The sequence below is a fragment of the Xiphophorus maculatus genome, chromosome 6, assembly GCF_002775205.1.
Source record: "Xiphophorus maculatus strain JP 163 A chromosome 6, X_maculatus-5.0-male, whole genome shotgun sequence".
NCBI lineage: Eukaryota > Metazoa > Chordata > Actinopteri > Cyprinodontiformes > Poeciliidae > Xiphophorus > Xiphophorus maculatus.
Window position 1 is genome coordinate 2,903,458 of NC_036448.1, and position 19,816 is coordinate 2,923,273.

Genomic DNA, 19,816 nt, shown 5'->3' on the forward strand with positions numbered 1-19,816 from the left:
AAAAAAATAAATACAAAATCTCACTCTTTGCAACTATTAATTTCATTCTTATTTAACCACGATTCAAGGAATAAACAAGTTAACGTAGGCTTTATTTAATAACAAGCATAAATACATTCATTATAACAAATAGAACAGGAACAACTTGTTTAATATAAACACATATAATATAACTTAATATACCAATACAGCTCTGAGAGGTTTGTGAAAAAATAAAAGTGTAGCATTGAACACTGAACTGTAACGGACCTCTTAGAGGATAGTATATTCTAGAATATACCATCAAATATGCCAAGGAAAGCTTCCTCCTCTGTGCTGTGAGTAATGAACAAGAAGAAATAGAGTAAAAAGCAATTATACATTAATGAGGCAAAAATAAAATCATCTTAATAAATGTAGAGAAGTCCCAGTCATAGCATTTTAAAACAATTGCTATCAGAGCCCTCATTAAAATGTAATTCTGGATACTTGTTGGTGTACTACAGTCCAATCAACTCATCTGGCTGAGTTTTACACAACTTATTTTTAAAAAGAAACTAGATATATATTTTTTCCCAAAGGCATAGCTTAGTTTTACTAAACACATTATTTAGTTTTTACTAAACAGTGACTCCCTGTAATTACAGCGAATGTATTGACTACTGCAGCGCCTGATCTTTGTGTACCATGTGACCTGCTCCGTAAGCTTTGCTAATACATCCCCAGCTAATCAAGAGCAGGTTAGTCAATAACTCACTGTTTATGTTTAGAAACAAATAATAAAGACATGCTTCAGTTAACATGCTTCAGCAATGTTATACAACTTATACAATGCAAAGGACGTTTATGAACAACTTCAGGTTTTGCACAAACTTAACTGGAACCACATTGAAGATATGTAAAGAGATAATTTATGGAGTTCTAGCAACATACAAAGTAGACTAGCAGGAGCGCAGCACTTCAATAATCTACTTCACATAGAAAAACCCTGACAGCTGGAACAGTTTATTGAACATTTCTGCACATTGAGGGCTTTCAATAACTAAATAAAACATGAATTTTACTTTTTGCCAGAAAATCGTGAAGGAAAATGTCTGGCCATTGGTTTGTGAGTGTAAACTATAGCACACTTGCAACATGCAGCAGGACAGTGTTGTAAACACACCATCAAGTCCACTTCTGGCTAGCCCAGAAGAACCAAAATGAATGCTTTGGAGTGGCTTTTTCAAAGTTTGACCATAATTGTAAAACTGCTTTTTATATTGATTTTCACGGGTTATTTATCTGATACTAACACTTTTTATGTTTAGAAACAAATAATAAAGACACGCTTAAGTTTTGTAAAGAAATTGGGATATTTTAGGTCATATTAAAGTTATTATTCAGGTTCATCTCTAAAAAGTTTTGATACTTTAAATCTGGTGCTGTCAAGAAAAAGTGACAGCACAGACTGTAGTATCTGGAACTTTGTTGCTCTGTTAGGTGGGATACAGTCACAATATTAATATCGACCATGTAATATGGATAAAATTAATCAAGTTGATTTTACTGCACTGTAAAAATAACACAGTCTTAATGAATGCTGATGATAACCCGTCTTAAAACACTAAGACTTGGGACGACAGATCCTGATTGGGACATCCCTAGATAAACAGTGAGATTAGATTACCTTTTCTGAAGAGGCAGGTTGGCACTGGATGTTGCATTCATTGTAGAGAAGAAATTCAACCTTCTGCTAACCTGTCCACCCAGAGTGTGTGCTGGGAGTTTTTCAGGTGTTTTTACATTGAAAACATCACTGAAAACATTTGGTCTCTACACAAAGTGAAAGACAAGAACACAATAACTGTACAACTCCCACAACCAAGAACAACACGCCAACGATAAGAAGCAACATCGGCACTTCGGATCACGTTCAACTAGCAAGTCAGACAATTTTAATTAGCAAACAGAAAGAATGGAAGGAAAATGAGCTTCACATGCCCACACCTGTTCATCCCAGTCCAGTGGAATCCTCTTCTGTGATGTGAATGACTGACTGATAGAAGAGGGTCCAACTTTCCTGATTTCAGGATTTGGATGTGAAATCGACCTATAACCAGCATGAAATTGAAAGATGTTATTTGATGCGTGTGGTTTTATGTTATAAATTCAGCCGTAATAAGATTCAATCCTTTTTTGGAGTCAAACCTCAGTGAAGTAGTGAAAGTGGTCATACAGGGCTCTGCTTGTGAGCTGCTGATCCGCACTGGTGCTGTCAAAAAATACACAACAAGTAAACTTATAGTCATTACAATTATGGAAAGCAGGGTTGTTCAGATTACAGTTTTCTGGCCTATCATCGATCTTTTAAAAGCCTGATATATCATTACAATTTTGGTCTATATTGATTTTTTATTTTTTGAAGAGTTGCTACATATAGAGACAAAGTTGCAAAGTTGGTGAAAGGAGGTGACTAGTGTTAATCATAAAAGTGTGCGCCCATCTCCAATTTCCCATAATTGAGAAAATTGGCAAAGATTTATTGGTGCATCTCAAATGGAGAGATATTCCAAAAGTCTTATTGGTCATAAAATACACAAAGCCTTTATAAAATAACATAAAATATATTTTTTTCAATTAAATTTGACTTAAAATGTAACTACCTGATATCTTGTTTTGAACATGCTGCTGCACCTGAGGCTGAAAGCCTCTTGTACATGGGGGTGGGGATGCTTCGCTGGCATTCAGCAAGTTTTCATCATCAAAATCTCTCCAGTCATCCCATTCATTTCCCAGGTCAAAGGTGACAGTTGGTATTTGAAGAGATGAAGGACTTTTGTAGGGGGTTTTTTGTTCTGGCACCGCAGTGGACCAGCCCGATGAAGCTGAGCTGACTGTGTTGATCTGGTTCGGAGGCGGTCTGGAGCCCGAGTCGGATTTCAGGGTCATCCACTTTGAAGAATCTGGAAAGAAAAATTATATAGCAAACAGACAGGAAGTAAAATAAAATATATTTGTAGAGTTCTAGAAAAGTGAAGCGTGAGAGCTCAACTTGCTATATCACAAGCGAGTTATTTTTTTATTACTATAAAGAGAACAAATGTATGGCACTTAACATACATGATACCACAGAATGTGTCATATTAATAAACAAAATTAAATAGTTAAGCAGAACATGGATCGCTGTACTTTGATGATAAGCTGGTGCTGCAGGAGAAATTTTAGAAGTCTCTGCCATTCCCTCAGGACCGTCTTCTGCATGGAAACGGTAATCTGAAAAAGAAACAATACGACAGTAGAACAGAAAAAATAAATGTACGCTGTCAAAATCAGTTTAGTACGATGGTGGGCCAATGTAGTCAGAAAACAAAAGGAAGAGCAAATTTCCACCTAAAACCTCTAAAACATTTTGAGTTTCAAACATTGAAAGTTTTCAATGGTGGTTATTATTATTTATGTTTACAAGAATGGCCAAAGATGAAAACTGGCCACAGTAGATGATCATCTGCAGACTGATGCATCTCTCAAGTTCTGTGTCACAAGGTTTGTGGAGTTTAAAATACTCTTTATGCTAAAGTTTGTTTACCTCTGTCAAAATCCTCCAAACAAACTACATCAGGCAGCTCAGCGTAGTGTTCCGCTGTCAGCTCCATGTCCGCACTGTTATACCCATTTCCTGCATGCCTGCACATAAACACACAGAACAAAAGCTTGAAATAACAACGTTTACTCACACGATGCTTGTTTTAGCATTTATCTAGCCACAACCTTTCATCAAATAGATACCAGAATAAGCTAGGGATCATGTCTTAGTGTTGTGAAAAATGAAAATCTGATTTTCAAAAACAAAACAAGAAATGCAGATCTGCTAGAGCTGCAGTGTGGAAACATAAGTTTCAGTCAAAGAAGAAAAAAGAAGTTGGGACACCAAACCTTTTACTAGAAAGCTAAAAAATATTGTCTAGTAGATCAACGACCTCATTCCTTCTTTGAAATATTCAACTTTTTACATGTAAATATATAAATCAAAACTGAAATATATTATGTGTACCGATTTATATTGTTATTGTTTGGTCTCTTGTCTAAAGGTTCTCCAAGATGTTACAAGCTAGCATTTTAGCTACAAAAACTAGCTAAACAAAATTACCCAACTCTGATGGATTGTACTTGTAATGAATGAATGAATGAATGAATGAATGAATGAAATGTAAGTACCAGGAGCCAGAGGGAAGTGTTTCTCTGGGTTTGTAAGCAAACCTCTTCATGTTGACAGACGAAGGCTCTTCACTCATTTTTATCTGATGATCACAAAACATGAAACATCCACAACATGAAGCACATATGTTGCAAAATTAAACTTACTATTTTACACATAAAGGTGTTTGCACCAACACACATACAAGGTCTTTGATAGAATGAACTTTGAAATGCAGATGTTTTATTTAAAGATTGTTCTTATTAGAACAAAAATGAACAGAGTCAATGAAAAATCTGTAGAATGTGCCACTTTCTTTTTTCTTAATCAGTAGATTAATTGATAACTGCATTGGGTTTTACACTTATATCTTGAATGAAGAAGACAACTCTGTATGCCTTTCTATGTTCTGTCCTATGTTTTCCGTTCTGTGTTGGTACAGCAGTTGATCACAAGAGTTTTGTATTTTTAAGCCGGTAATAAAATGCTTAACAAAAAGTAAATATTGACAGAAAAGCATAACTTGGTAATCTGTCTGGACTTAAAGTACAAGAGTAGTTCATTTCCGAGCTCTGAAAAATCTTTCAGGTAAACTACAACAAAGGCCAGTACAAGTTATAAAGCTATGATTATTATATAGACTAACATTTAAGCAGAGAGGCAGTGCAAAAATCTTCTTGTCTACCTTAAGGCGTTTGACAGGGGTCTGTGCAAGTACGTCAGACCTGTTCCTCAGGTCCTCCAAGTAAGAGGAGAAGCTGGATTCATAGTTGGCTGACCTTTTCTGTCCTACAGCAACACCTACTTTACCTAAGGAGGAAATACAGAGGGGTTAACACAAAACCGACAAACGGAAACATGTAAATTACACAGGCTGACACATAAACCAGAAAACGTTATATGTTTTACTCACAGCAGTCATGAGCACAGAGGTTCTTATTTTTGCAGAAATGATTGCACTGTCTTTTACTGGCTGAGTCTGATCACACGCACACAGAAAAAAAAGTCAGCTCCTCTGCGTTGATGTAAGGAACAAAAACTATTTTACCTTGTGGCATCAACCAAAACCATCATTATTAAACTGCTTTATATTGCCTTGCTTCTTTGGAGATGAGGTTTTTGGCGTCTCAGCGCAGTGTGAGCGTTGAGCTCTCTGTCCAACAAGATTATCTGTTTTGCTTTGTGGAATTTCGGTCCCAAGACTTGGAGCTGCAGCAGAGTAGTACACAGGAAACTTCAGCTGGATGTCCAGACCCACTGCAAAGAACGACAAACTCAAGTTTAATGAGCTCTGAAAATTCTACTCTTTTTATGAACATCTACATTTACCAAAAAAAAAAACTAACTGTAATTATTTCCCAACACTGAATTTTCACCTACAAAATAAATGTTTTCAAATTACAGATTGATATGAATAAATTGTGAACAAGATATATTCCCTGTTCATCCCTAACGTGAGCGAAAAAGACTTTTGAAATGTTTGTTAATATATTTCTAAGCAGAAATGTATCTAAAGATATTTCCGTAGTTTACCATATTCTGAGCTGATGAGGTTGACACTGATCTCATTTCCTTTGGAAGTCTTAGGCACATCTATCTTTTTGGTCCAGCTACCAGACTTCAGCAGCAACGAGTCCCTGAAGAAACAGAGATGAAAACGTCTTTCTTGGACCAGCTTAAACTCCAGTTGTGTTTTAGTACAGCAACATTAACCAAGGGGAATGTTTCTCACTTGAGTTTGTGAAGAATGACTACGTGGTTTTCAGAGTTGCCAATGATCAGAGAGACGTAGTGATGGTCTGGAGCTGTTCTCCTGGACAGCAGCTGGGTTTGGTTTTGTAGGGTCACCTTTACCACAATCTCAGCTGTGGCACTGCTGTACCTGGGCAGCTACAAAAAAAAACCCAAGAAGCTTAAAGACAGAGGAGCGGCGATAACAGAAGTTGAAATCACTAGTGTGGGATGGAAATCTATTTTGAAGTAATCAAAATGAAATAGTTAAGTAAAAAAGGAGGGAACAGGGATTAACAGAAAGTTCTCTATTTACTCAGTCTTGGTTATCCTCGCCTAGAAGTCATATTTACACCAAACTAAAAACTGTAGCTCAAAACAACAACAAAAAGTTTCTCAATAACAAAAAGTCAGACATGTTTTATTGCTGCACTTGATTCGCCTGCAGGTCAGAGCTTGGAACTGCGAAAGAGTTCAGCGTGTTGTAGCTGCAAGTCGAAAACCAGTAAGAATTCCTATTTATGTTGGTGCTAACTGCTACTCAAACACAGGCTGATAATAACATACCACATGTCCAAACTCTTTTCTCAATTCTTTTAACTAGCCTATTGTTTTTGATGAGAAAATGGAACATTTTGGACATTATTTTAATGATCCTACTCCCACTCAATTTCTTTGGAACAAATATGCAATTATTAATAACTGAACAGTATTTCTATGTTTTAAGTTACTGTACAGTATGTTATTCTTACTGCTGTTATTAATAATTTTTTTGTGTCAATCTATATGAAACAATTGGCCTGCTGTCACTTTGCTGCTGAGAACCAAGAAGGCTTATTCTATTCTATTCTATTCTATTCTATTCTATTCTATTCTATTCTATTCTATTCTATTCTAACTTGTTCATAAGGATGTATGCCACTGGTTTAAGTCATAAATCTAAAAAATTCATATTTATACTATACAACAACTATCACTACATTCTACTGTATATGTGCAGCGGGAGCCATGTTGGATACTAAACTTGCAGTTGATGTAATTCTACAGCTTTCTTTGTCTTTGCTAACATGAACTAAGAGAATTTTAATAAAATGTTCGTTAATGAAACAGAAAAGAAATTCTGGACAGAAAATGTATCCTTTAAAAACATAAAATGATTCAAATGAATACAAAGATGCTTTTCTGATTCTTGTTGCTGTGAGGCTCACCTGTTCCAGGTTAATGTCGTACTTTGGAAGATGAACGACAGATTCTCTGATTTGGCTTCCAAATGGCGGATGTCTGTTAAGAATCTGCATTGGGACAAAACATTGTTATTAGCAGAAAATGAGGCAAAAGGTTAAAATCAAAACAAGTTTCAAATGAAAAGAACTTTAATTATAAGCAGTCACTAAACTAACAGTCATATTCTAATTCAAAAAATGTGAAAGTGCATTCAGACAAAGGCCTGAAAATAACATCCTAAAAGTAGGTACTAAACATACTTTTCATTAAGCTCACATTACTTTATTAAACATGTTTTTTTTTGTTTTTTTTTAAATTGGTCTGATGTCTAATTGTAAATGTCTTGTTTATATTAGCTGTCTGTGGTAAAATCATCATAACTAACAGAAGAAAGGCTGCAATTAATCTATATAATGTGTTTCACTTAGTTATTTAAGTTCCTGAAATAAATTAACTTTTCAATGATATTCAAATGTATTGAATGGGTCTGTATATCATAGTGCAGTGAAACACACAACAGTGTATGGTTGTCAGAGGTTTCCAGTAAAAACGTTAGAGTGGCTGACCAGCTCCAGCTCTCTGGGGTTGGTTTGCTCTATTTTGCTGAAACTGGTGAGGCCAGCATTCACCATGGCAGTTGACAGAGTCAAACCTGAAGCACGGTGTGACACGGAAAAACATCAAGTTTAAGTTAATAACGTAGAAATTTAGGCATAAAAAGGTCTTGTATGGGAAGTCTAATAATACTGTATATTTTAGTAATGTAGTCCTGAATTTAGCCATTTTATGATGCATAGTGTGGCGATGCGCTGACCTATCTTCTCCATCTGTTTGGAAACAAAAGGTGAGTTTTCCCACAACTTAGCTCTAAAGCACTTAGCTAAGATCAGGGAGTTAAGCGCAGCACAAAACCCAGTCTTAGATTGCTGAGTAAGAAACTCTGACAGGCCTGTGGAGAAGAAAACACAAGATAAGTCAGAAAAAGAGAGACCTCTGCAATGAAAAAAAAAAACTGTTCACTTTTTGCCATTTTTTATATAATACTCACATTTGCTGATGCGCATTCCGATTCTGAAGATCTTTGCAGTCTCTTGTGTAAGACCAAAGTCTTGAATTGAGATCGAGCTCAACTGAGCCTGAATTAAGCTACAAGAAAACATGGATCAGAACCATCAATGTTCTTGAGACAGACACTTTTCTATGATGTTCTACCAAAAAACACCGACCAGTTCACTTTCATCTCGCTGGTTTTGATCTTTCCCTCAAGTGGAAATCTAAAAGAATACATCCAACAATCTAACGCTGCTATTACTGTATCTGGTTAGACATACATCAAGAACATGTTTTGATGTAATACTTTATAATCCTTCAAAGGCGTCTGACCTGATGGTGGCCCTGTTCTTGTCTCTGTTCAGGGTGTTCAGGGGTTTCTTTTCGTTTACTCTCAGCTGAACGTCCTTGAACTCCTTGCTCTTTGACACCAGGTCAACCTGTGCACAAAATGCCAAAGGCCTTTAAACTGGATCCATTTATTCATTGCCGCCCTTTAGTAAAAGTGTTCTCTCAAAATATTTGCACCAACTAAAGTCCTGTTTTAAGCCAAAGCACACAGAATGTGGATTTTCTTTTCCTGTAGCACAGAGAGCCTACCAGGTCAGGCAATGTTTCAGTGCCGGTAACTCTGCTGAACAGCTGCATTGTTTCAAAGGCTACGCAGTATCTCGCCATCAACCTGCCAGCTTCTGTTAAAATACAAGAAGCGTCTTCAGATAAAAACATAGAAACTCCTTTCAAAGCACTAAGGTAACATGCTATGTTTCTCCACCTGTGGGTTTGATGTTGATATCCTCATCCATAGTGATCAAATCAATAGCCGACAGAGAGTTGAGGTTCTTCAGACACAGTTCTGAAAAAGACAGGATAATCCAACTGGGTAACCCTGTATTTGAAGGGGTGTGCATAAGAATGTCATGACACTGTCATGAGTATGACAAAAACACTTATAATGAACATGAAGAAGTCTTCATGAATGTTTATGACAGCTGTCATTAAGTGTCACTCGGTAAATACTGACATTTTCAATGCAAAATTTTGCATTAAAAGTCTCAACTTTACATTAAAAGTAACATTATTTACCAAATGACACTTAATGACAACGGTCATGAACATTCATAAAGACTCCTTCATGTTCATTAAAGGTGTTTTGTCATGTTTATGACAGTGTCATATCAGTCTTATGCACGTCCTTCAAATAAAGTGTTACCTCAACTTTTACCTTTGACTAGAAGAAAACTGTCAGCACTTTGCTAATATCTGGTACTATTTTGATCAGTTTTAATGTATTTGCAGGTAACTGATCAGTCAGCGCTCACCTTGCAGCTTTGCTTCAATACCATATCTGTCTAAGTTGGTTGAGAAACCTGAGTAGAAAGTGAGAACATAAGGGAGTAAACGTCATACTTTATTATATTTATTGTATTTATGCTAAACCTCAGATATCTGTATCTGTATCTGTATCTGTATCGGAAGTGAAAAGAGTGGATTGGTGCATCCCTAGTTTTAATATGAGAAAAAGGATGTGTATGCAAGGCACTGAAGAAGATAAACGCTTGATTTGAATTTATGGGGCTGACCGTAGTGTGACGGGTTCTTCAGGGCTCTGATGTACAGGAAGGTGGAGCGTATCCAGTCTAGAGCCATGTTGACATCACTGATGGTCTGGAGAACAATCTCAGCATTCAGGTGCTCCACCAGGTGACTGTGTAAGCTACAGGAGCACAGCGTATTATAATATTATCTGTATTGTGGGTATGCTTCTGCAGGAAAGAAGGACAGAGTAAAAAGAAAAAAAAGAGGGGTGGGGAGTAAAAACAAGCATCTCTTTGTCTACCTGCTCTCAATGATCTCTATCCCATTCATAAGTTTCATGTATTTCTCTCTGGTGTGAACCTTGGTCATGATCACTGCTGTAGCTGATGTATCAAACTGAGGGGTTGAAATGCAGTGAGAAAGAACGTGTAAAATGTCATTGTATTTAAAAAAAAAAAAACATTGCAGTGAGAACAAAAAAACAGAAAGTGTTCCTCAAGTTTTAACTGTGTTGCTACCTGAGGCCGCCCCGCCCGGCCAATCATCTGCAGGATGTCAGCCTCGCTGTACTCTTCACAGGAGCCGGCAACGTACTGCATTGTTGACTTGATGACCACCAGGTGAGCAGGAAGGTTCACCCCCATAGCCAGAGTCCGGGTTGTAACTGAGACGTCACAAACAGCAGGGCATCTTAAATTATTCAGCCTTCTCTGCCAATTAGGTTTATGGGCAAAATTCTAACTGGTCCATGCATTTTCGATAAACAGATTACATAATAACAGCTTAAGCAGGTAAGTAAAACTATTTAAACTAGTAAAATAAACTATTTAAACATGGATTTGATCCAAATTCAACAGTAAATCGTGTAACTACTGTAAACTCAAAATTATTCAAACCCCTAAATAATATTCTTCATAAGCCTGGGACCACACCTGATCTCTCAACGCTTTGATTAGTTACATCAGGTCTGTTGGTTTTAAAGGGGGGGTACTTTGCAAAAGATTGTTTTTGAGCTTTATATTATTACTCATCAAAGACATATCTGGAGTGTTGCTTTGATTTGAGAAATTCTTTAATCCCCGTGACAACCATTCGGGGACACCTGCTCCTACAAAGCGCCGCATATTTACCCAAAGCTCCACCCTGAAGTTTTAGTCCCCAGCTGAGCTCTCGCCTCACAGAGCAGCCCTCCCTCCGGACTCCCCCACTCAGCTCCTCCAGGCTAGTGGCAGCAGAACTGTGCATCAGCTGAGCTCATTATAGGAACTTCTTCTCAGCCCAGTATTTCTAAAACTGTTATAAACAGCATCATGGAGAAGCATTGTTGCAATGACATGCTGATGGCATAGTGTCGGAAAGAGTAAGAGCTTCTTAAAGAGAAAGAAGTCAATTTTAAGGCGTCAGTTGCAACTAAAATGGAAATTTAGCTGTGGGGGTTGAACAATTTTAAGCGTACCTGTAGAATGTACCCACATACTGTAGTTTTCTCATCACTTTGAAGAAGAATGATGGAAAAGAATTACAGTAAAGTCCTATGAAAAGAAACTGTGTGGTTTGATGCAACTATCTTAACCATTAATATATTATTTAAAAAATTGGGTCATTTCCTGGCATAGTTATCTTCCAAAACAGACACTGTGACTATTTTTCTGAGTCATGATAATAATAAAATGCTTTTCCATAGACCTTGTATTTGCTCTTACATAGGACAGGCAGGTCTCCCAGGGTGAAGGCCTTTTCTACCAGCTTCCTGTCAGACAAGTCAACGCCTGCATGGTGGTAACCAACTCCTAACATCATCAGATCTGGGCCAAAAGATGAACACAACATGTTTTATGTAAACACACGTGGGTTCTGTCAGATGATCCAGACTTTAACAGGTTTATGTCTCACTTCTAAGTTATAAAAAAATAGGTAAATTGACCAAATAGTTGATAGTTATTAAGCAACACAGTTTTAGAGCAGTCCACTGCGCTAATTAAATAGGCCATCAAGCAATACAACTACACTGCATTATTACTACTTTTATACATCGACATATAATAGTTTCCCAAACGTTTGGTTTAACATGGTGCAAGGTGCAATACCTCTCAGTTTTGAATCCAGAATAGAGTTTGCATATTTCATCAACCTGCAAAGTCAATAAGATCTCATAAGCACAGCAGAGTAAACTCCAATACTCTAAAGAAATCTACAACATATTGTTATTAAATGATTCGCACACATAGAGACATCAGAATGGTGCACCTTTGCTTGTGTTCAAAGCTCATTATGAATCGGGCATCCTTGGCCAAAACTGCAGCCGACTGCTGAGCTCCTTTCCTTGTTGAGCAAAACTACAAAAAGCAAGAGATGCAAAATGAAAGGAACAGTAAACAGAAAAAGGGGGAAAGTAATCCTTTAAACTAAAAAAAATATTGCCACCTTCTATAAAGTCATGTAAATAACTACGACACCGCACCACAGACTACGTGTTTTTTAATTTACACAACTGTTAATAAGACTAGATCAATCATATTTTTCCAAGGACTGTATAAACATGAGAACTGGGGGAAAAAAAATTAAAAACTAACATGACAAATAGAAGACCCAAAAGTTTACGCTGTTTTTGTGGCTTATTATAACTTATTTTAATTTTGTTTTTTTCTTCTGTATTCTAACAATTTCTAAATAATTTCCTTTGAATTTTTTGTTAATTTTTGCATAAAGAAATTACAAGATATTTTTTATTTAAATGTATATCTTTTATATATATATATGTATATACTGTATATATATATAATAGTATATCATGGTATATTACCAGTGTTTCCTCACTAATCTAGAAGCTGCGTTTCCACAGTCACACATCCACAATAGTTAGCTGTTCTACATCGTTCTTTATGTTCTGTTTAGTTTGGTAACTTTTCATAAAACCAGTGGTGTCAGGATCTGTGTTTTTCTGTGTTTATTTAGAGTTTTCTGTGTCCTTAAGTCTCTTCGTTGTCCTGTTCTCCCCTTGATTGTTCCCAGGTGTGTCTCGTCTCTGTGATTACCCTCCCATGTATTTAACTCCACCTGTGTTCCTTGTTCCTCTTCGGGTCCTCGTCAATGTTTAGCTTATTTGTCGTCAGTGTGTCCATGTGCCTGCTGCTCGTTGTTTTGACTAGTTTTCTTCATTAAAACTCATTATTCATCATACCTGGGTCCTCTGCCTCACCATCCCTCACCAACACCGCAATTCATGACAAGTGGGTTTTATATTTGCCCTTCTGTTTTTAAAATCTGCAAACCGCTTTACTTACACCTGTCTGTATGAATACTGCTAACTAGTAAAGCTTGATAGATAAATAATAACTTACCCTTTACATTGTCACTCAAGGATTACATGTAAACACGAAAAGCATTAACTAACTGTCACCTGCTCCACTTACCACTAGCGTAGGCTTCTGGTCAGAGTACGTCTGTATGATATTGGCCATCTTGTAGTTGAGCGACAAATCAAACTTGAACTCTGTTTGTGTCCCACTGCAGGGGAATCCCAGGACCACCTTACGAAGCTTTACTGGACGGTGGCTCTCATCCATACTCAGATAGGAGGCCGGCTCGCTCCCATTGGACAGCCAGTCAGCTATCTAACAACCCAAGCAGTTCTGAAGTCAGTCGCAGATTACTAATGCTGCCAAGACAGATCTCTAACTGAACGTGTTTCATCGTTACACCTACGTCACATATGTTGGGGATTGTGGCCGACACAGCCACTAATCTCATTGTGACGCCTGCCTCTGGGCTCTGAGATGTCCTGTATGAATTCACTGCCTTCATTCTGCTCACCACCACTTCCAACGTGGCGCCACGGGTTGCATCCTTCACCACATGGACCTGGAAAAAAAATTTTTTTATGCTGGTTAAAACCAGAAACCTGTCTGGGATTTAACAGGAAGTTGACCAAATCTTTTTTTATTGCATATATTTTATTAATAATAGATGCAGCTAAAGATTTCTGAAACATACAATGGTTTCAGAAAGTATTCAAACCCTTTCCATTTTTTTATTATGCTTCGGTCGGAGATTCGACCCAAATGAACATCTCTGGAAAGGCCTACAAAAACAGGCTGCCTATCAACACAACCAATCCAATTTTACTGAGTTGAGATGCAGTGTCTTATAATAGTGACATTGCTCATCCACCAACTAGCAGATAAAAAGGCACTATTCATTTTTACAAGTGATGCACATTGTGAAATAAGTGATATTACACACTGACCTCGTCAATTAGGAAGAGTCTAACAAGCTGCAGCAAAGAATTATCCTTCCATTTCCTTGTCATGCTGTCCCACTTCTCCTAATAACCAAACACAGCAATGCTTTAACTACTGAGGGAAACAACGATGGTTTTACATATCAGAGGTTTCCTTTTGCTGCTCTCGTTTGAGTTGCATCACACACAGGTGTGGTCAGGATGATGTGGGAGTCATGAATCTCGAACAAGTCATCGATCTCTGTGTCACCGGTCAGTTCCTTGCAGGTCAGCCCCAGAGGGCCAAACTTCTTGGTCCAGCTGTCATAACACTGGCTGCAGAGCGCTTTGATGGGAGCCACTGGGGAGAACAAACACAAAATCTGCCCACCAGAAACAAATCTATCATTTTATTTCTATATGCGTTTTGCATTTTAACACAAATACCAAAGGAAAATATTATTTTGATGCATTATTTTAGCAAACGGTTGGGCTTTTTTTATTATTATTATTACTTAGAAACTGTGGAGTACTAATTACTTTTTACAAATTTAGAGCATTCTTAGAAAGTCCAGAGAATACTTGCTTATATATATCTAGCAATATACTTATTTACAAACCCAGAACAGGGATTAGAACAAACTTAGAATCCAGGAAAACTACCTTAGCAACTATTTTTTAGACTCCTATTCAAACCCAGAAAAGGAATTAGGCCTTTGTGATACTTACTTATACTTAACTAGCAACCCTGAATAGGAGTATCTAGTTTATATACTTTGGATCAACATTATTATTCATTTTCTCCTTTTGCTCTTTCTTTAGGTTTGTCATTTTGTTTGTATTTTCTTTAAGTCATTTAAAGCACTTTGAATTTCTTTGTAGCTGAAAATGTGCTATATAAATAAAATTACTTTACCTCACCTTACTTTACAATGATGTGTGCGTACTAAAATTGAACCGATCAGGCATTTCTTGGTCGATGCCTATTTTATTTCTTTTTTTACATCTAACCTGCTGATTTTGATTTTGAACAATTCTGTTTTTTGAGGACTAAGCACGACAGAAAATGAAGAATTGTGATTGTTCTAATTCATATCTTAAAGCATACTAACTTTTCTTGACAGTCACTAAACTTAAAAAAAGCCCATCAAAGTTCATGCTGTTGCTTGGTGCGTTTATAGACTAAAAATAGTGGGAGTTTGTTGGCCTAGCCTATTTCCTGAATATTAAAATAAACTCCAGGCTTTCAGTATTTGATGTGCTGCATATATTTTTAACCAATCAGATCCAACCATAGAGAAAATTGGCCTATATATTTGTCTCACTATACACAGCTTTGACATCTCTCCATGGTTCCTGAGTCTCCATTAATAGGCGAATGATGGCGAGCTCAAACAGAACCGTTTTCCCCGATCCAGTGGGAGCGCAGGCTACAAAGTTTTTGTTTGTGTAAAGAACCTGCAAACACAGCAAAAATTATAACAATATTATGTTATTTATCTTATTTAGCAATATGTTTGTACGGTTTCTTTTAACACTCACATCATCCAGAGCTTTGGATTGGACGAAATTGAAAAAGGGGAACTCGCTAAAGATGGATCTGAATTTTACTGCTGCGTTGCACGTTTCAGGAAATCACTCCGCTTGTTTCCAGCGTAATTCAGAGGTGGACAAGTAATTTCCAAAAGTCTTTATGTACATGAAACAAACAGGAAAGGATACGGATTTCTGACACGGGGCGCAGAACTTCAGAGCCAGAAGATCCTAAGATGGAAGCAAACCAAAGACGATGTTTGCTTACAGCCACATTATTTGCACAGCAAAACACAAAATTTTACCAAGTGTTTCTGGCTTAGTACACTTGAAAAAAAATTTTTTAAAACCTAACTTCAAAGTAGTTCTTGCGCAAGTTGTAGAAGCTTGATTGAATTAAATAATTATGTAGTATTGATCAAAATGTAGATTTTATCAGTTATAACAAGACATTTTCCCCCATTTTATAAGTAGTTTTGTTTTTGCCAGTGGAACTACTTTTTCTTTCATCAATATTAAGGAATTATATACGTAAAACATGCTCATATATCTTGTTGAAAAGTTACTTATAAGTTAGTTTTGTCTCATTTCAAGTGTAAAAAAACATTTGCACTATAAACTTCAAGATTTTGTGTTTTTGAAGTGCAGATTTTAATAAGATAAATGAATCAAACTGAATGCAAATATTATTTTAAGAGTCAGAGAGTTCAGAAGCTCCATAGTGTTAACTGTCTACAGCTTCAAGTGGTTACCACCTAGTGACCAGTCGGTTTCATTACAGTAAAGCAGTCAATGAAGAGAGCTCACATTATAACGCCTCATCTTACCCAGACACACTACGGCAGCTTCTGCCACAGTCAGTAATGGAAATACTTATCATTATGAGTGTTATTTGATAAACAGTGAGTGTGTCAGTGTTGAGCAGAACCTTGTATGTGCAGCGGCTGAGGCGTCATGGGTGGAACGAAGGCTCTCTTTGCGCCCTTGTCCGGCGTTTCTGCATGTGGCGCCTGCTGCAGGGGTCGCACGCTCGCCGCAGACGAGCATGAGAACGGGGGAGCCGCTTTACCGACAGCAGCCTGTGGTAGTTGGAGAGCAGGAGGCACTGTCGCCATGGCAACCGGGCTGAGAAAAGTTTGAGGTCTGAATGTTTTCTCGCCGCCGCCGTTCCCGCTGCGAGACTTGAGGTCGACGTTGGTCGACAAATCGCCTGCGCCGCTCAGCGCAGGACTCCTGAACAAGCTGTTGAGTGTGGAAGGAGAGAAAGAGAAACTGAAGCAACAGCAGGAAGGCAGAGAGAGAAGGACGACTGTTGCTGAGCTGTAACAGAGAGGGGAAAGCATTCAGGCATCTGGCTTCCAAGACCAGTATAGAGGATGGCTAAACATCATCTTGTGTTCTTTTGGAAAACTCTGAGAATGCACACCTACTTTAAGGAATCAGCAATATATTTTAATGCTCCACATAGGAGCAATAAATCAATCAATCGTATAATAAATTAAAACAAGCTCGATAATTTTCATTTGCATGATTTGTGGATATTCTCTCTCTTTCTTCAGTCTGGTGCTTTGGTCTCAATAAGTCCTTTTTTTGGAGGACAATTTTGTTTACAGTGAATTCATAATTCATGTTATTTGTTGTTTCTGTTGTTTTGTTTAATTATTTTTGATATTTAAAATGTCTTTCAGTTCCAGTGTTAAAAGCTCTTTAGAAATGAAAGCTTATTGATATTTGAGAATGTGTTCTTGCATTATTATGCCATTACCGTTGTATTAGCTACCTGAAAACGGTGGCAGAACAACAATATAATCGTTTACCTGGATAGCTTCTGGAACAAATTATCGTCAAGCCGAATTTGTTATTGTGACAGGCTTAACTCCACATACATATAGAGAAAAGCAAACCATTGTGGATCTAAATAAAACAAACATATGGAAGAAATCAGAGCTTTTAAGACATTTCAATTTACAACATTGAATTTTGATCCTCTCTGATTATATATGTGATTTTTTTCAAACTTAAAATTCTTTTAATTCTCAAACAAAAATTTCAGTCTATTGAGACTATATATATTTATTTAATAGAAAAATAGGTTTTGCATGTGAAAGTGCAAAGGTATTCATACTTTTTGAACTTAAATACATTTTGGAATGTATTTAAGATAAATTGATTTTGTTGGATAGATCAACATAAATTACTACAAAAAATGAAAAATCTAAAAAAAAAATACCTAAAAAGCATGGCGTGTATTTAGCTTCCTTTAGGCAACACATTGGAGAACCAGAGTATTCATGATACTTCTGTATTTGTATTCTGTACTTCTGTATCATGAATGATTTATTCCCAAGCCCCTCCAAAGCCTGATGATATCCTGAGGAGGTAATTTAGTCATGAGTCAGCTGTGTTGGAGCAGCAACACATCTGCAAGACACTGGCTCCTGAAGACTGGAGCTGCATTATACAGCACATATTTATTTGTACACCGCAACTCAGGGAAATTTCCATAATTTCTCAAATCATTTCTCCAATAATTGGAGAAAATATAGAAAAACTGATACGTTGCTAAAACTAGATGTTTCTCCCAACATCCATATACTTATATCTGCATATCAGATCTGCATATCACATCTGATATACAGGTGTGAGAGAAACTAATAAATGATTCTACTATGAGGCTAACAGCAATGTCAAAAGAGCTGGAGGAAATTGCGTGTGCACACACTGTGTGGACAATTATCAGGCAGTTTCTCTCGCTTAATCCAATATGTTAATTAACCTCAAACATGAAGTAAAAGTGTGGTTTTAGTTTCCTTATAGGGAATATACTGTATGTGCACAACTATTAGGCGACTATTACTCTGCAGAATTATTATGCAATTAGATGAAAAACACGTTTTCCCATCTCATGTCATTTAAGTCAGAATTACAAACAACTCAAAATGTATTTTATCACACAGAATTAAATCACCTACCATGATTAAATCCATCAAACTTTGATATCCATCAATGCTAGGAGCTAGTAAATATGCCTAAAAACAAACATAGGGTCAAAATGCTCACTTGTCTTGTAACTGCACACATAATTACTAGTGTAGACGCCAACTAAATAAGCCTGAATCCCGAATAATCAAAAGGTACTTCAACAAAAGCATTAATCTTGTGCAACTGGATTTTTGCATGTTTTTCTTTCTTTTTATAGGTCTCATTACATTTGTGAAATGTTTTTGAATGATTTGTCATTGTGTGTCACTTTCACATTTAAACAGGACATTTTAAAAGAGGTATGTGCAGTTCTTTGTATTCATCTATCATCTAAAAATCCTAGTGGACGGAATTCAAGCTTGTGGCTGTAACAATGCAAAATGATAATAGACCTTAAAACGAGCAAGGCACCGTAGTTACAGACAGTAATCCTGTTAGGTAAGGCATTCCTGAATAATGGTCTGTATCTGCCTGCTGGGAAGACCAACTCTGTTGACCTGCTGTGTATGGACACCGGCCATGTGCACTTAAACATTTCAATCACATTGCAGTCACATACAAGAATTCATGTGTGATTATTTCAGAAAACAATGGCTGTAGCTTATTTTAGTCCAATCTATGTAATGGAATTCTGATAAGTGAGTGGCACTTGCCTTCTTCTTAAAGGTAGACCAGGCAAGCATCTGCTGACAGCTGCATGACAAGAGTCCAGCCGGGTTTCATCTCCACCTCCGCCACTCAGAAAACTACCCTCAGGGTAATCCTTTAACTCGTCATTACCAGAGCAACCATTATTTCCCTTGAGGTTGCTGGTGCAATCACCTTGAGTCTCCTCAAATCTTCTCTCTTCATCATTAAAACTGTAGAAACTGTTGATTTTTGACGAAGAGGCATTGAGTCCTTTAAAAGGAGGCTGGAACGTCTTTGGTTTCTGCGTGAAACCTGAAAACACATAAGTAGTAATTGAAAAATGCATGAGCTCTTAACATTATGGCTCTCAGCAGTGCTTTCCTGACATACGAAATTTGGACAGAACTTTATTGTTACATTTTTACTGATGACTGAGTGGATATAAATCAGGGCCTGAAATTCGGTGACTATTATTGAAAATCCGTCAGTATTAATGCGGGAAATCCCAGCAAAATATTATAGCAATGTGCAACAACTTGGACATTTGCGTAGGAGCCATGAAGTAAAACTAAAAAACACTTCCGCTACTCGCCTGTCGCGCTCCCCATTCCTCTCTTTAAAGGGCGGATCACACGATTCTGACATTTTCTGTCATGTTTTATAAAACACACCCGATTATTTATATAGACGTTTAAAAAGGGCGCTTCAATTACAGTACTGTAATCAAAAAACCGCTCCGTTTCAGGTAAATT

At 37.1% G+C, this 19,816-nt stretch overlaps 1 protein-coding gene across 2 annotated transcripts; it reads right to left on the reverse strand.

Annotated features, from left to right (window-relative positions):
* Positions 1–32: 32 nt before the first annotated feature.
* On the reverse strand, positions 33–19,412 carry hfm1 (HFM1, ATP dependent DNA helicase homolog). Of its 2 annotated transcripts, XM_023334962.1 has the most exons (37): positions 19,088–19,412; positions 16,381–16,694; positions 15,642–15,683; positions 15,462–15,532; positions 15,245–15,377; positions 14,129–14,280; positions 13,947–14,024; positions 13,406–13,561; positions 13,114–13,314; positions 11,948–12,036; positions 11,788–11,831; positions 11,404–11,505; positions 10,219–10,364; positions 10,002–10,096; positions 9,745–9,878; positions 9,484–9,531; positions 8,937–9,017; positions 8,762–8,853; positions 8,495–8,601; positions 8,338–8,385; positions 8,160–8,257; positions 7,926–8,060; positions 7,678–7,763; positions 7,096–7,179; positions 5,889–6,046; positions 5,690–5,793; positions 5,252–5,413; positions 5,070–5,135; positions 4,842–4,966; positions 4,177–4,259; positions 3,548–3,645; positions 3,151–3,234; positions 2,625–2,924; positions 2,170–2,233; positions 1,969–2,071; positions 1,649–1,794; positions 33–315 (listed from the first exon to the last, which is right to left on the reverse strand). In XM_023334962.1, the coding sequence occupies exons 1-37, from the start codon at positions 19,408–19,410 to the stop codon at positions 270–272; spliced, it is 4,398 nt and encodes a 1,465-aa protein (XP_023190730.1). In that variant the 5' UTR covers positions 19,411–19,412; the 3' UTR covers positions 33–269. The 2 variants fall into 2 exon arrangements, 1 of the variants encoding a protein (XP_023190730.1); XR_002752859.1 differs by lacking the exons at positions 33–315; positions 1,649–1,794; positions 1,969–2,071; ... (1 more) ...; positions 2,625–2,924; positions 4,177–4,259.
* Between the last annotated feature and the right edge of the window lie 404 nt (positions 19,413–19,816).